Source organism: Carassius gibelio, chromosome B13 (genome assembly GCF_023724105.1).
Source record: "Carassius gibelio isolate Cgi1373 ecotype wild population from Czech Republic chromosome B13, carGib1.2-hapl.c, whole genome shotgun sequence".
In the NCBI taxonomy this organism is placed as follows: Eukaryota; Metazoa; Chordata; class Actinopteri; order Cypriniformes; family Cyprinidae; genus Carassius; species Carassius gibelio.
Genome location: NC_068408.1, coordinates 6587037 through 6603824, shown reverse-complemented (window position 1 = coordinate 6603824; position 16788 = coordinate 6587037). Strand labels below are relative to the sequence as shown.

Here is a 16788-nt window from a genome sequence, read left to right as displayed (position 1 = left end):
CCGAACTCAGTGATCAAGACATCACAGAGAAACAAATGAGCGATAAAGAGACGCATGATGACAACACGGCATTGTGAATGAAAGCCTGACGCATCTTTCATTGATTATCTTTCTAACCAACCAAAGCATGATTAATCAAACACGCTAATTAAAAATCCAACCACTTGGCAGGGCGGAACAGCAGCAGTCATCAGGGACTGACTGTAAGGTGACTAATGACTCTAATTTACCATGACTTAATTAGAGAATGATACAAAGTGATGTCTGAAGATCTGTGTGGCATGACGGTTGAGACCCTCAGAAGACAGCAAATTCACCAAAACAAAAATACATCATATGGTTTGTCATGGAACTTACCCTGACTCGACCCACGAACGCATTGGCCTCTTCCTCCCTCACGGTTAGGTTTCTGAGTAGAGTGAGGTCGAAGCTGGGGTCGTTGTCATTAACATCCGTGATGACGATGCTGACAGTAGCCGTGGAAATCTACAAATAAGGACAGAGTAATTAAATATCATCAGGAATGAATTAAATAAGTAAGAATGACAAGTTCAGGATCAACATTCTTGCTGGTCCTGAAACTAAATGATTTTACTATCTTAGAAATGATTTTTGAGGTTGGTAATGGTAATAAATCTTTGGTAAGAATGTAATTGAATGGCAACTAAGAATGATTACGATTATGGCAATATAAAAAAAAAGGGAAAAAAAAAAGGAAAAACTCAAATTTACAATAAAATTAATTCAAAATCATTTTAGCTAATTATTATTATTATTATTATTTATTTCTGTTTGTCAGATGGCATATTGTAAAGCTTAACAACCCATCTGACTAAAAACTAATAAAAAAACTAAAATTGGTAATAAAATAGAAATAAAAATAAAATAAAACTAGCTAATTTATTTATTGTATATATATATATATATATATATATATATATATATATATATATATATATATATATATATATATTATTTTTATATTTTAAAATACACATTAATGTTTAGATTAATGTTCAAGGCACTACAAAGCACTAGACTGTGCTGAGAAATAAAATGGCATTAAATATTTTTAATGATACTAGTTCCAGCATTCATTTATGCAGCCCTAAAACACTTAAACCTAACTTATTTATATATAAATAATAATAATAATAATAATAATAATAATAATAATAATAATAATAATAATAATAATGGAAAGAGAATAAAATCTAAATACTAAATTAAAAATAAAAGCATTTATGCTTAAACATACATCTGAAAAATTTGGTTATGAATTGTTTTTTAGTGCCTATATACATACAAAAAGCCCAGTCCTGACAGTTCTACTGAACCCTGGAGTTCAGTGTGCTCTTGCTGTCAAACCCTGAACCTTTCACAGCATTCTCTCTGACAATCACCATGCTGCTGTCTCTTGCCTTTTTAAATATTGAAAATGACTTCCCTGGAAAAAAAAAAATTAATAAATAAATAGTGTCACCATTTAGTTTCTGACTCTATTCCAGAAACACATTTGCAGAGATGTAATTAAATCATAAGCAATTGAGTTCCTGGGGCTTAAAAGTTTAATAGCACACAGTTATGAATATAAATTCAACTGATCAGTCAAGAATCACATGTAGAGTTTAAATCCCAGTGGGATGTGCATGAAAAATTAATTCACAAAAAAAAAAAAAAAAAAAAAAAATGTAGTCATAGATGGAGTTGTTGTTTGGCAAAAACATGTTCAGGTGCACTATAATTTTCCCCCCCTACAATTCTGTCAAGAGGCATCAACACCATCAAACACACACACACATACACACACACAGACTGAAGGACAAGTGCAATACGAATGTGCTGAACCTCACTGAAGCCTGTTTGATCTCAAGAATGTGAGCTGCACTGAATATTTCATTAGATATCATTATAATGCTTTAAGAGGTGGAGGTCAGGTAAATTACATTGATTAATTAACCACTTTGCACTTTCTATGTCCATGATCTGAAATGTAAATGATTTAATGGACTTGTTTGACCAGATGAAAGTCATTTTGCCCAGTCATGTTGCGCAGGGAAAGATGAAGGCACGTCCTTCTGACTCAAAACGCTTTTAATGTGCCTGTCTTCCTAGAAAACTCCCTCTTCATCGGCTCTACATATATCAGCCCGTGTTTGATAAATGAGCTTCATGCAGTCATTTAGCACTCCGGCGTTTCTCTGTTTGCTCAAGTTCTCTCATTAGAGAAGCTAAGCCGATAATACAAGTAAATGTTCTTTTAAAAAGGTGAATGTGTTTAAACAAGATGTGCACTGAGTCTCATTACAGAACATCCTTGAGAAGTTTTTGACAGTAATGACTATGCAAAAAAAAATAATAATAATAATAATTAATGAATAACAAATTTTATAGAAATATGGAGTTTTTTCCAGCTTGGTTTATGGGTACTTTTGTGAAAATATGCATTTAAAGCAACACTAGAATGTGGCATGACACATATTATATGAAAGATATGAAAAGAGGTTGTGAAGAGATCAGACGTTTGAATCAGAGCAGCTGTCAGTCAGTGTAAAAGTGCTGATTTTGGGGATGGGTGCAGTCTCACCCCTCCTGGGTGGCCGTCAGATGCCGTGACGATGAGGCGATACTGGTCAATGGTCTCTCTGTCCAGAGGTTTGGCCAGCAGCAGAAGACCTATACTGAACAGACACATAACATTTTCTTTTGTTTTTCTATTTAAATATACAGTATATATTTAGCTGCACAATCTCAGAAACCAACTACTGCCCTGATCAATATTAGCAAAGAACATCATTGTACATAATATTACTGTATTGCTTTTCTTCATTATGCCTTGAAAAAAGTAGATTTTTATGCTATAGTATTTTTTTTATCTCGATTGTATTCATTCATAATATTTTTTTGTGATTTTGTTCATTACTAACACCTTAATACAGTTTTTATAGGTTCGTGTTATTGTCATTATTTTGAATAATTATTTGGCAATGCTGTATGTAAACATAATATTGTAATATTGTCAATAAATTACTTTAAATGGAACTGATATATATATACACACACACACACACACACACATATATATATATGTATATATATATATATATATATATATATATATATATATATATATACATATGGTGATTCAAGATGTGTCACATCAATGATGGCAAACATCATTAGGTCTCATAACCTAATCATGATGTACCAAATTATGCAAATATTCAAATAGCACAAATGAGATTTGGGAGAAAAAAAGTGCCAATCTATTGAAAAATAAAAATCTATTGCAGCTGCTCAGAGTAATGAATCAAACAGGCTATTCCTATCACATTTTTAACATGCTTTTAGTCATTTTTGTTTTATTTTTTTTTTAATCTTGACAGCTCCTCCAATTTAATTACATAGAAAAACAATCAACATAAACAACATTTTTAGAATAACATGAGTGTGAGTAAATTATGACAGAGTTTCACACGTACGTTCAACATGTACTCAGAACACAGAATGACCTGTAAAATCAGAAACTGTGCCTTGGAAATTGTATTCAGGATTACATTTTTGGGTGTGTTTGTGTCGAGACCATAATTTACACAATTCCTTTGTTGAATCAGCTGCTAAAACAATCAATGTAGATAGTAAATAAACATTGATCTCTACATGTGCAATTCAACAACCAATATCTGTGATCATCCACGCTGAACCGGCCATTATCATTTGTAGACCAATAGGATTTCTGTGAATCACCAGGCTCATCCTACAGTGAGCTCACACGTGTGTGTGTGTGTGTGTGTGTGGGGGGGGAGTGGTGGATGAGGATGGACAGACAAGATCCTGTTAACATTACAGTCACACACAGCAGAAGAAGCAGGCTGCTGTGCTGCTTGCTCATGTGTGTGTGTGTGTGTGTGTGTAGAATTATATTCCTCCTCAGTTGACCTCTACAAAAGCGATATTGAACGTGTCCTCTGAAGCCTGCGAAACAGCCGTATAAAACACTTCAGTAACTGGGATTCTCTTTTCTTTCGGCCTCACAAACCTTCTGCCAGCCACACAGCATTCAAGGCAAAGTCTTTAAATTTTAACATCCCTTTTTAATGACTCTTCAACTGTCTTTGCTGTTTCTTCAACAGAAAAAAAATCCTTTGTAAGACAAATCAGTGTAAGAGGGTTTTATTTCAGCGGTCACCTCACAAAACCTCTCCACATTTTTACTAGTGACATTACTGATAATATTAATCAAGAGAAGAGAAGAGAAGAGAAGAGAAGAGAAGAGAAGAGAAGAGAAGAGAAGAGAAGAGAAGAGAAGAGAAGAGAAGAGAAGAGAAGAGAAGAGAAGAGATGTAGTCAGTAAGAAAGCCATATCACATGAGATTTGAAGATAGCTGATAGATTTAGAAGAGACAAGTTGAGATGAGATGAGATGAGATGAAGGAAAATGAGGCAAGGTAAAATAAATAGAGGAGATAAGGTGAAAAGAGAAGAGACTAAATTAAACTAGATGAGAAAGATGATTATTGACACAAAGAAACAATTAAAGGTGAGATGAGATGAGACATGATATGATGAGATGTGATGAGGCAAGATGAGATGAGACAAGATACAAAGATAAGGAGATGTGATGAGACCAGATGAGATGAGAGGAGATATGAAGATGAGATGAGACAAGATAAGATGAGATGTGATGAGGCAACATGAGATAAGACAAGATATAAAGATGAAACGGAAAAAAAAAACACTTAAGGAGGCTCATTCAGCGGTCTCCGTGCCAGAAAACAGTCAACAAAGTAAAATGATCTCAAACATATGACAAACTCTCTTCATTTTATCAAATGATCATAATCAAATCTATTCATTTTATAATCCTGCTACTAACATTTTATTCAGACTAAAACCCCATTAATTCAAGTGAGGAAGCATTGTGTGTGTGTGTGTGTGTGTGGCTTTTGCACATCCTGTCATGCCGGTGACTGCGTGCATCCAATAGATGATCAATTATATAGATCAATTAACTGATTTTTTATTTAAACGACAATCGATCATGCAAATAATCTATATTTTTCAGCCCTAGATGAGATGAGATGAAATATGAAATGAGGCAAGATAAGATGAGATGTATGCGCTGACACCCTCTTGGTTAGTGCACCATCATATAGTTCAACTGTGTTCGGGGCCCGAGTTCGATTCCCATTTTAAAGTTCATCACTCCCCACCTCCACCCAATGCATTCCCTCCTGCTCTCTACTGTCCTGTCCAGTAAAAAAGGCATACATCACCCCAAAAAAGATGAGATGAGACAAGATGAGATGAGCTACGAAGATGAGATGAGATGAGACGAGATGACAAGGCAATTTAAAAAAAACAAGAAGAGGAAACCAAATGAAAACTAACACAATAAAAACTCTTTAAAAACTCAAGAGAAGTGACACAACAGTTGAAATATGACATGTAGCGAGAAGAGAAGGAGGAGAAGAGAAGAGAAGAGAAGAGATGAAGTGATAATGATGCAGTGATACGAGATGTGAAACAAGGTGATACGAGATGTGAAGAGAACCGACGAGATGAGACATAATGAGAAGATAAATGATAAGAAAGACATGGAAAGAAAAGATTAGACCAGACCCGATGAAATTAGACTAGGCAAGGCAAAGCAGACCATGATGAGATGGAGCATGCAGAGAACAGACTAGATGAGGTGAGACAAAAAAGAAAATACAAAAAAAACAAAAGAACAGATTAAGTGAAAAAAGAAAAATGAGAAAAAAATTACAAGAGATGTATATAACACTAGCTCTCTGCTCTGATAACTCTCTTTTTTTTACTACAGACAACAATCATAAGTCACTAATAAACCAACTGCATGTTATCATAAAACAAAGCCTTTCAAATTCTCACACATTATTACCCAGAAACAATCACACTCAAAGCTTGTTTATGCATTTGTCTCGTCTTCTTTCCTCCAATGAGGGATTCTCATGCAGAGAGATGCACAGATGTACATACTGTATAGACCATATGCCATATATGTACTACACATTTCTGTCCCTAAAATGATAATGTTGCTATTCAAGATGTGCAAACAAATAGAATTCTGAATTGCAATACAAGATCTGTTCATTCTTAACTGAGGAATTTTATTTATTAATGAAAACTTACGTTTGTGAAATGTTGAAGACCTGCTGCGGGTCACCGCTCCGTATCTGGTAGACGATGGGATCCAGCTCTCGGTCTGTAGCCTGTGAAAATACATCATTTCACACTCAGTTTACACTAGTAGTTCAGACAAGTACCAGCTGGTGAAACAAAATCAATGTAACATGAAATCAATTGCAGCATAACAATACACTTAAATGAAAAGGTCAAATCTGTTTGAAGGACATGATGAACAACTGTAGAATCTGTGACATTTTATAACACATCTAAATGTATAACCCTACGCTTTTTTCCAGGATACCTGCTGATATTGATTATGCTGTTTTCTGAGTTTGACAGCTCAATTTGTCAGTGCAGTTGAGTTGTAAAATCATAAAATATTTTCGAATAAATGTATAATTATAAAAATAATTTCATATTATCTTATTAAAAAAGAAATGACTGTTTACATGTGGCCATGTTCAGAACGGCTATCTACACACTCCACTTCAGCAGTATCTTTATGTGCATTCAGTACTATGCTAATTTTTTTTTTTTTTTTTTGCATGCACAGAATACCCAGATGACCTACCACATTTATCAAAATGTGCAGTATACAAAAGGGCATACTGCGTGGGATACTGTATCCCACAATGCAATGCATTCAACCTGACCTTCTATTTCCAGTGTATCTGCCAACATCTTTTTTTTTCTAATTTGATCAGACTTCAAAGGCTTAAGACCAGGCTTCCAACACATATTGACCCATGAATTTTTCAAGACTTTTTCAGTCATTCATGATTACTGGATAAGAATTTGTTCAAACCATTTAATAGATTGCACGCACAAATAAAAATTAAAAGTCAATTTAGAACAATAATAATGATTTAAAAATGAAGAAAGCATGACTAAAATATTAAAATAGATTAAATAAAATATTATTGTTATTAAATAAATTGTTATATTATATTATATTATATTATATTATATTATATTATATTATATTATTTTATTATTATTATTATTATTATTACCATTATATTACTTAAATAATTATTATTAAATGTATTATTAAATTAGACATTTCCATTTCCAGAACTGAGAATTTTAAAATTTCCAGATATTTTTATGACCATGTTGAAATACTGTTTAAAAAGTTGGAAGTTTAGAGTATGCTGTATTGTATTCAGTAAACTGTAGGTTAATATTCCATTCCAAGTGAAATCTGTGTGTGTACCTGCAGATTCAGCAGTATGGCTCCTATCCTCATGGCCTCGCTGATCTCCAGGTTGTAGGTCTGTAGGGGGAATCGTGGTGGACTCTGATTGTTGGGTGGCAGAACCTCTATGTAGACTGTAGTTATGGAGCTCCTATACACAGAATGATAAAGAAAATAAAAGACCAAAGACAAAAGCAAAGACTCAGAGATGTAACTGATGTAATGAAGTCACACTGACCTCCTCTCTGTGTCAGGAGCGTTGTCTGACGCTCTGACGGTCAGCGTGTAGGAACGGCCGACAGTCAGTCTGACCCCTGGTGCTAAGGTGATTCGTCCTGTGCGGTTGTTGATGATGAAATCACCTTGATCTCCAGCCAGGATGGCGTATGTGATGAGGCCGTTTAAACCAGCGTCAGCGTCCTGAGCCGTCAACTGACAGAACAAACAGAGCCAGTATTATTTGATGCCACATTCATTTGTTTCATACTGATCTTCATTACTCTTCCAAAAAGAGCTATGGTAATTTACTCGGAATTGAATATATTTAGGTTTTTAATCTTTTTGTTAACTTGAGAGAGAATGCACACACCAACAGCAGTTTCAAATCAACAAATACAAATAATGAATTAAAAAATAAATATTAATATAAAATATATTAAATAAACTTTATTTAATAAAATATATTAAAATATCAACATTATATATGCATAAATATATATTTATAGAATTGTATTAGTCTGTTTTGACTCACAATTTGATCAGAATTAAATTAAGATTAGGGATCTCATTCAAATGAGATCTACTGTACACTTTACTGAATAACATTGTACTTCTATAATGCATGGCTTAAAAACCATATGGTGGCACCATGGTACCATAGTTTTTTCATAATATTTAAATGCCTTTTTCTCCCAATATTTACAGATGAGGTCTCAGTTCTACTCGCTGAACTTTTACTTTCTTTAAACTCAACACTCATTACTTTAAATCAGCCATAAGAGAAAATCCATCCATCCATCCTTATTAAAATGCAGATTAGACCCTCTGCATTAATGAGGTGTAAAAGCAGCATAATATGATTATTCAGGATAAATTCTCAAACACAAAGATACAGATCAAAGACTAAACACTTCTGATTAGGTTCAAATGCGCGCATTTAGATGTAAACACTTAACTTCGAACGTTATCGTCTTTAAAAGCACCGGGGCAATAAATACACCCTAAGGGTAATTAATTCAAAGTCCTGCTAATAAGAAAGCGCCACCTCCATCCACGGCTCTCATTATTGAGAAAACTCTCTAGAAGCACTGATCTGTACCGCCGTGCCTTTAGCTGCTTGGAGTGCTGAGGTAAGGAAAAATAATTCTCAACCACACACACTCACTCGAGGGCAGCAAATATGGCTTATAAAACACATCCAAGTGGCCCGGCTGACCTAGCTGTGACCTGTGACCTCATTCCAGCAGGATCAGAGCAGCTTGTTATTTCAAGAGAAACTACAGGCCTTTATGTGACTGATTTTCCGTTGAATCGTGACCCAGCCGTGACAGAATGAGACAAACACAGGCAGAGCAGAACATGAGCAGAGTGCCAAAATAAAGCTGAGAGAATCGTTACTGAGAGAGAGTGAATATGCCATAGCCTGAGGGACAGAAAAGCACACATTATGTTCACTTTATATCATTTTGTCCCACTTTTTGTCAGCCCACCATGTCTACACAAGCCACTTTCACAATGCAAATGAAAATAGCATGCCATTTGCCTTCTGAGAGCTTAATGCTAGTCTATACAAACAGTTTGGTTATTTACAGAAGTGTCAACTGACCGAATACACAATCTTAGAATTGCAGAATAAGCTGCATTATGTTTATAGATCAAGCTAATAAAGTTGTTGAACTGATCTTCAATGTACTGATGTACCTAGATGTATTTGTCATTCACAAAATGTTGCAAATGGAAGAGACAGAATGAGAGCGACAGATGGACAGGTCACCCGAACAAATCAGTGTAGTGAAAGCTACTTTGAAACTGAATAATTTAAAGCAATTTAATTATAGAAAAGCTACTTACTTAAAAAAGCTTGGCTGAAGCTAAAAACATTGTTAGCTACATAACAAGCTGAAAAGCTAAATAAAGTCAAACTATTAACTGGGGAATACTATATTCACTGATGTATACCTTCAACTTACACTAATATACAACTGATAAAACTAAAATTAAAAAAGACAATTATGTGGAAAGATACTGATGGAGAGCAGCACTTAAATCATGAAATATTTCACAATAAAAATATGCAAAGACCGAATTAATCTTTTTCCCCATGCTACTTTTTTGTTGTTGTCGAAAAAGTAGTTTGTTACTGGAAATGCTGCATTGTTGAAAGCACTGGGACAGCTGAAACATGCAGTTAAATTAGACACTTTCGACCATTTTAGAAGCAAGCTATTTCTCAACATTGGAGTCTGGTTAAAGATGTAAACAGATCACAGTATGACTCACTGCAGTTCATTAGCTGCGGTTCATATGATCTGGTTCCTCTTTAAAAAGTTGCTTTATTGACTGCTCTCTTTGTGTTCATTTAGCTGAATGACTGTTTGCTTCACTTTTCAATGCATTTTTCACATATTTCATCAGAATTATTATTCTTTTTTAAATATCCCACAAGCTGTTGAGTCACATTCAGTAATTTGACTAGAATCTTCAGTTATTAATGAAACAAACATAGTGCCGAGTTCATTTCACACTCCAAATCACATTTAGAGTTCTCAACAAACACTCCGCTATGAATAAATGATTCATAAAAGGCTATTGGTGAGTAAAGTGAGTGTTTCTGAGCTTTGGTGCTGTGTCCTCACCTGCAGGACGGTCTGTCCGGGCAGCATGTTAGTGAAGATCTCCACACTGTAGGACACCTGACTGAAAGTGGGTGTGTTGTCATTCGCGTCGATGACCAGGATGTCCACCGTCACCGGTCTGCTCTGCTGAACGCCATCAGATGCCACCAGCTTTGGGGGGGGTGGGGATAATAAATAAAGAATTTCAAAAGCATTACACAACACGATTATTTTTGAACATCTATCTATCTATCTATCTATCTATCTATCTATCTATCTATCTATCTATCTATCTATCTATCTATCTATCTATCTATCTGCACTACCAAATTGATTAAATCACATGTAAAAATGTAAATATACTTATATATATATATATATATATATATATATTTTTTTTTTATGTGATTAACTGACAGCATTAATATATACAAAACTAAATCTATATATAAAAACTTATAAATTATTAAAATGTGTGTTTGTGTGTATATATAACTACTATGAAATTTTTGTTTTCAATATAAAATATTACATAATTAATATAATTACATTATGTATAATTTTACTTTATACAGTAACTTCAGGATTTATTCGTATTTTTTTTTTTTTTTTGCAGTTTTACTGGAAATCTAGATTTTTGTTTCTTCGTATTAATTTAGAATAGTTCTGCTGTTTTGATTTGATTCGCATGTGGGCACTTCATACAACAAATTCTCAGTATTATAGGACAGCTTACAAATGTTATCGGCTAAAACTGCCACAGCAAACATTTGTCCAGAGTCTCCCACTGCACTCCTTTCAAAGGCACTCAAAGTGCTGAGCTAGCAGCTGTAGGTTACTCTGTTGTTCCTCGCTTGCATTTCCATGAGCTTTTCCCCCAGAGAATCATGGCAGTAAATGTGGATCAAAGCCCAGCGGTTTCTCAGTTTGAGCAGGAGAGGAGAGCTTTGCATACGTAAACACTGCATTGGAGAACAGCTCCAGGCCAGTGGGATCTCAAGAGTGGTTTGGTCTATATCCAAGTGGACTTTCATTAGCCCTAGGCAGGCTGAACGCTCGAGTGTGCCGTTATTAGACACTCGCTGTTACTGACCACTTGCTGGGTTTGACCTTAAGGAGTGTATGGAAGCTGATTCTTGGAGATCTTTCAGCTGCTTGGTGTCTACTATAGTATAGCTGAAATATGCATTTTCAGTTCAGGCAGAGGGAGGACTTTTATTTTGGATTAGCAAAATTATGAAATTAATTTTTAAATACAAATTAAACTGAAAAATAATTCTTATGCCATCTATTTCCACTGATACGATCAATAAAAACACACTATAACGGAATGTTTAAACAAGGTTTAAATAATAATAAAGACAAAAAAAGGATGTTGATGATGTTGATAATATAGTAATAATAACAACGACAACAAAAACATCATCATCATTATCATCACTATCATCAACTACAACATTTTTTATTATTATTTATTAAATGGCTTCTGTGGTGAATCCATGCATTCTTGTAAGAAAAATATACATATTTCAAACGTAATAAACAATTTTTTTTTCTTTTTTTTTTGACGGATGACGTAAGACGTTGGTGTTGCATGATTAGTGACGAATGTGGAGGAAAAAAAAGAAAAAAAAAAACGCCGATCATGATTTAGACGTAAAAACTGAGAATTTGCAAATAAAATTGTCGGAGGATTTCAATATAAGCCAAGAAGATTTCCTTTGCTAAAGTAAAGAAACTTGACTTCCTTTGCTCCTATAAACAAACAAATACGTGCTGTTATATCCGCTGGAACGGTTTCTGCATTTGACAGATAACGGAAGTAAGAGCAAAGTCTTTATTATGTTTGAAACATGGATATTTTTCTATTTTTCACTTATCATTTTTGGGTTAACCATCCCATTAACATGTCTATATTGTTATTATTAATTTATTTCAGTTAGTTTTAGCTATTTTAGTACATAAAGTTAAATGAAAATGACAAATGCTGCCTTCTCAACTAGCCAAAGTATTTTTATTGTTATTAATTTCATTATTATTATATTTTTTATGATTTTAGTTTTAGTTAACTGTTGTAGCCCTGGTATGTTCAGCTCTACTGTAAGCTCTTCAGCTGTCTATCTGTCCCACAATGCCTTTGAAAACGATGTGAGAGTATTTCAGACTACTAGTCTCAAAGCTGCACATATTCAATCAAACACAGTCAAAAGGCATATTAAGGTACAGCAATAAAAAGAGAAATTGAAGAGACAGAACAAAGTGCAAGTCCAAGACAGCATGAAAGAGTGTCATCGGATCTCATAGTGATCAAAAACTTCACTTTTTACCTTACAATAACTTCCACCACAAAACACATCTCAGCATCTGCCTGAGAAAATTGCAGCCCTGTTTCTGTCATTTAAAGAGCATTTTTATCCAGTTTCCCCTCCGTGTGCCTGGCCGTAATGGATTTTGAATAGGCAATGAAAGTACCAAATTGAATAAACAAAAAAGCAAGGCTAAAAAACATGTGCTCAGAAAAACCCACATATTAGAAACTCCCAAAGGAAGTAGCTCAGGAGACTTCAAGGAAGTCTAGCTTGTGTTTCATTTAAGATCTCTTCTGAAACTCAAGAGGAGAAACATGTGAGACTACTGACAAGCAGGAGACTTAAGCATCAGTGTCCATTTGCTCTCCATTTAATGTCTTTGTTGTCGAGAAGAAACGACTGAGACATTAAAGAGATCTAAGTTTTGTTTTGTGGTTGCAGCTGGTTGTTCTGAGAGAGATAGGGAGGATCAGAGGATGAGGGGAAAAGGTGTTTGTCAGTTAAAGAGAGGCAGGAGAATTGTGATGGGAATTCAAACTTTGGCCTGTCAGAGGATCAACTGTCCAGCTGAACCCCTGAGACAGGCCACGTTTGAATGATGTGACTGCTCAGAGCCAAAAAGAACACACTGCATGAGCAATTCCCCCTCACTCCAAAACCAGACTCAGTTCAGCCAGAAAGACAATTTTGTCACCTTTTACTTCAGTTTTTTGGAGCTCGAGAGCCCTTGGTCATCATTCAGTTTCATTTTATGGAGGACACCTGCTTGATCATTCTGCTAAACATCTTCTTTTGCATTCCATACTCTTCTTCAGTGGCATCTACAGGTCCATGAAGAACCTTTAAAAAGCATGGAACCTTTCCATTACACAGAATGTTCTTTAAATTGGAAAAATGTTCCTTAGATTATAAATTGTTAAAATGTTCTTCACTCTAAGAAGAAATGGCTCTCATTAGAGCTGTTCACTGAAAGGGAACAGATAAAAAAAAATAAAAAATCATATTGGTTTTTGACAAAATGAGATGAGTAAATGATAACAGAATTTGACTTTTGGGTGAAATTTAGCATTAAAATCAGACTGCAGGGATGTGGACTTTGATAATGTTGGTCTCCCTCCAGGACTAATAACTCCACAGCTAATTTCCTGTCATGTTCTTGTTGCAGTCTGTTTGTTCTTTATAAAAGAAAACATATTGAATGTGATTGGGCCTCTGTTTTGTGCTGATAAGCAGACTATTGTTAAGCCTTTCTAAAGGATTAATGCTGATTATCAGATCCTAAATCATCGCAATCTCGCTGTGATCAGGGGCGTGTCCAAGTGAAGGCAATGTGAATGACCCTCCCAAAATTCTAAAGCATGACTGGCAAAAGCCAGAGGCCTATGTCATAATCCTGCTTTAAATGGCTACACATTTAAGTTTTGAGTTTAGTTAGAGCAAACTCTGGCTTTTCAGGTTCAAGAACAAATATCGGAGTTGCCAGGTTTTCACAATGAAACCCCATTCCAATTGCTTATTAAAAACTAGCCTAACTAGTTTCAAGGGGGGTCCCTCTGTAAAAATCATGTTCTGGGGGTAAAACACACTTTTATATATATATATACCGGACCGTTTCGGTACGGTGCACGTGTGTACCGAATGACGGAATGCAATATTTTGTGCGTGGATTATAAGTACATTTTCGTGTTTCCAAACGAACATATTAAGTGGCGGAAGTCTCCGCGTTCAGCGCAAATCCCACCCAGGGGCCCGTTCTTCGCACGTCACTTATAACATCCAAGATCTCAGCTGCGTGGCGTGTCTGTTTTTAATTCGGCTCCATGTTAACAGGTTAGAGCTTGCAGACTGCCTGAGTGAGACGCGCCGAAAACGCGTGCATGCTAGAAATAGAACCGACGCCTATTTTTCACGCGACACGCAAGCATGTTGGAAGCGTTTCCAGGCAAAATAGAATAGAAAAATATGTTTATATGTAATTTTGTACACAAATACATATTAATTCATGACACTTTGATGTTTGAAAGTCTATAGGTTGACATAAATTCAGATATAAATGTAATTTAAAAAATAAATTAATAATTATCGATTTTCAAATATTGCACCTGTCAAACTTAGTCTACTTTGCAGTCAATACTGTTGACGGTGTCTTTTATCAGTAGGGTTTATATTTATGCTCAACATGAAGTATAGATATTGATGTCATGAAGACAAGAGCCTGGTCTGTGGGCGGTCTCCCTCTATGTCACCTACAGCAGCAGGCACGGCACGGTTCTGGTGAAGCAGGCCTACAAGCTGGGATTGGTAATGCTGCACTGTAATCATAGTTATTTATTTATATTTTTCATTATATTTTATTATATGATATTGGTTTGAGACTGAGAGTATTTTATTATGTGGAGAACTTTGCAGCAGTATTTTATTTCTTATTCTTTTTTTATTTTATATATATTTTATTGAAAAGTATTTTTTTTAAGTGTATAGTAATAAACAACTTGCAGTTTAATGTTTGCATTTCTTTCCCTTACTGTACCGAAAATGAACCGAACCGTGAATTTAAAACCGAGGTATGTACCGAACCGTGATTTTTGCGTACCGTTACATCCCTTATATATATATACACCATTACCCTGACATAACATTTTTCAATTATTCAGACTTCATCTTGCCTAATGTACTTCATCCCAAACTGAAACGGAAACCCCCAATTGAAACTCATCTCGACACGTCACTACAGTGAACAATCCATGAAAAAGACACCATCTCTCAGATTAAACAATGATCAAAACACTGTGCTCAAATGCTCCTCCTGTGATCCAGCTGTTTTTTTAACTGCTCCTTGGAGATGAGAGATTCTGGAAAGATCAGAGACACTTGAGCCCAAATCTCAGATCAATAGATCTGATCGATGGACAGAGTCCTGAAGAGACAATTCACATACTGAACAAACAGCATCGTTTCAGTCGCTTTGTTTTGTTCATCACAGCAAACTGTTGTCATGCTGAGACTTGATGTTTGAGACAGAAATATTCATCTTAAAGTAAGAACATTCCCTGTTGTTAATAAATGAGATGCTCCTCATGCCAAGAGGAGTCCCACAGGGCATATCGTGACTCACACAGGGTCTCAGAAGTGTAGTAAATAATCTCAAGAGGACAGAAGACTGAAGACACTGAACCGACCAGTCATTCATTTTCAATGAGAAAAGAGACACGAGTGACAGGGACTCCAGATAAACGCAGTGTGTATTCCAGAGAGTTCAAATAGTGTCTTTATTTAATAGTTACAACATATTTTTTTGGCGGCACAATTATTTATTATATGAATGATTTTTAATCATTAGAATAATTTTACTAGTGTTTGCTAATCGCATTTTTATACATTTACAGATTGGGAATATTTAAACTTTGACATTTTTGTTGACATATCAAAGTAAAATCTCAATAAAATGCATATATTATACATATTAAAATGCATTTAAACATATATTTTATACTTAAAAAATCAAATTTTCATTCATTGTATATAGCATTAATATCTTTAATTTAGGTTGATTTAAATATTAATTACTGACCTTTTCTCTCTAATATAGATAAAAAATGACATAATATGCATTTCAATACATAAAATGTCCTTAAATAATTTAATCATACTAAAAAAGGGCTTAATTCTTAATATATATATATATATATATATATATTATTAAAAACTTTTTTTTTTGGCATGAAATGCAAGTGATTCAAAAGGAGGTTTTCAAACAAGCCAATGTGAATGCACATTATGTTTGTGTGTCACATACCGTTAAGGTGTAGTTGGTCTGTATCTCTCGGTCCACTGGTTTCAGTAGAGTAATGTAGCGTGTGATGCCAGTAGATGTGATGGAGAAGATGGAGGTGTAGTCATTCAGAGTGATCTTCAACTGAGGATCTTTAGTCTTCACAAAACAAACAGAGTTGAGAGGTCAAATGCAGAATTACTACACATTAACATGAGCATGACACACCGTCCAAACAAACCTCATGCAGTCACGCAATCCTCATGTTGCATAACACGCAAGAAAGAGTAACTCGACCACCTCATTTACTCTGACATGCAAGAGCATCTACAGAAATACAACAGCTTCTTTGAAAATCCAGAGAATTCTAAAGTCAAAATCGAATGGATAAATCCAAAGAGAAAAATGAAGTGCATGCACATTTTAACAACAGAAGTGCAATTGTATTTATTATACGATTAATGACATGTTTGGTATATTTACATATGTATAAGCCATGATAACATTGGGTTACAATTTATA

The 16788-nt window shown here is 34.8% G+C and overlaps 1 protein-coding gene across 1 annotated transcript in view; it reads right to left on the bottom strand.

Annotated features, from left to right (window-relative positions):
- The window catches only part of pcdh15a (protocadherin-related 15a), a 168874-nt gene that overhangs the window by 54339 nt on the left and 97747 nt on the right, over nucleotides 1–16788 (bottom strand). The window contains exons 13-19 of the mRNA XM_052572828.1: nucleotides 16291–16425; nucleotides 10207–10356; nucleotides 7590–7783; nucleotides 7370–7502; nucleotides 6157–6236; nucleotides 2588–2681; nucleotides 358–486 (exon numbers count right to left, since the gene is read on the bottom strand). Coding sequence (XP_052428788.1) covers nucleotides 358–486; nucleotides 2588–2681; nucleotides 6157–6236; nucleotides 7370–7502; nucleotides 7590–7783; nucleotides 10207–10356; nucleotides 16291–16425 — 915 coding nt within the window. The remainder of the gene's footprint in view (nucleotides 1–357; nucleotides 487–2587; nucleotides 2682–6156; nucleotides 6237–7369; nucleotides 7503–7589; nucleotides 7784–10206; nucleotides 10357–16290; nucleotides 16426–16788) is intronic.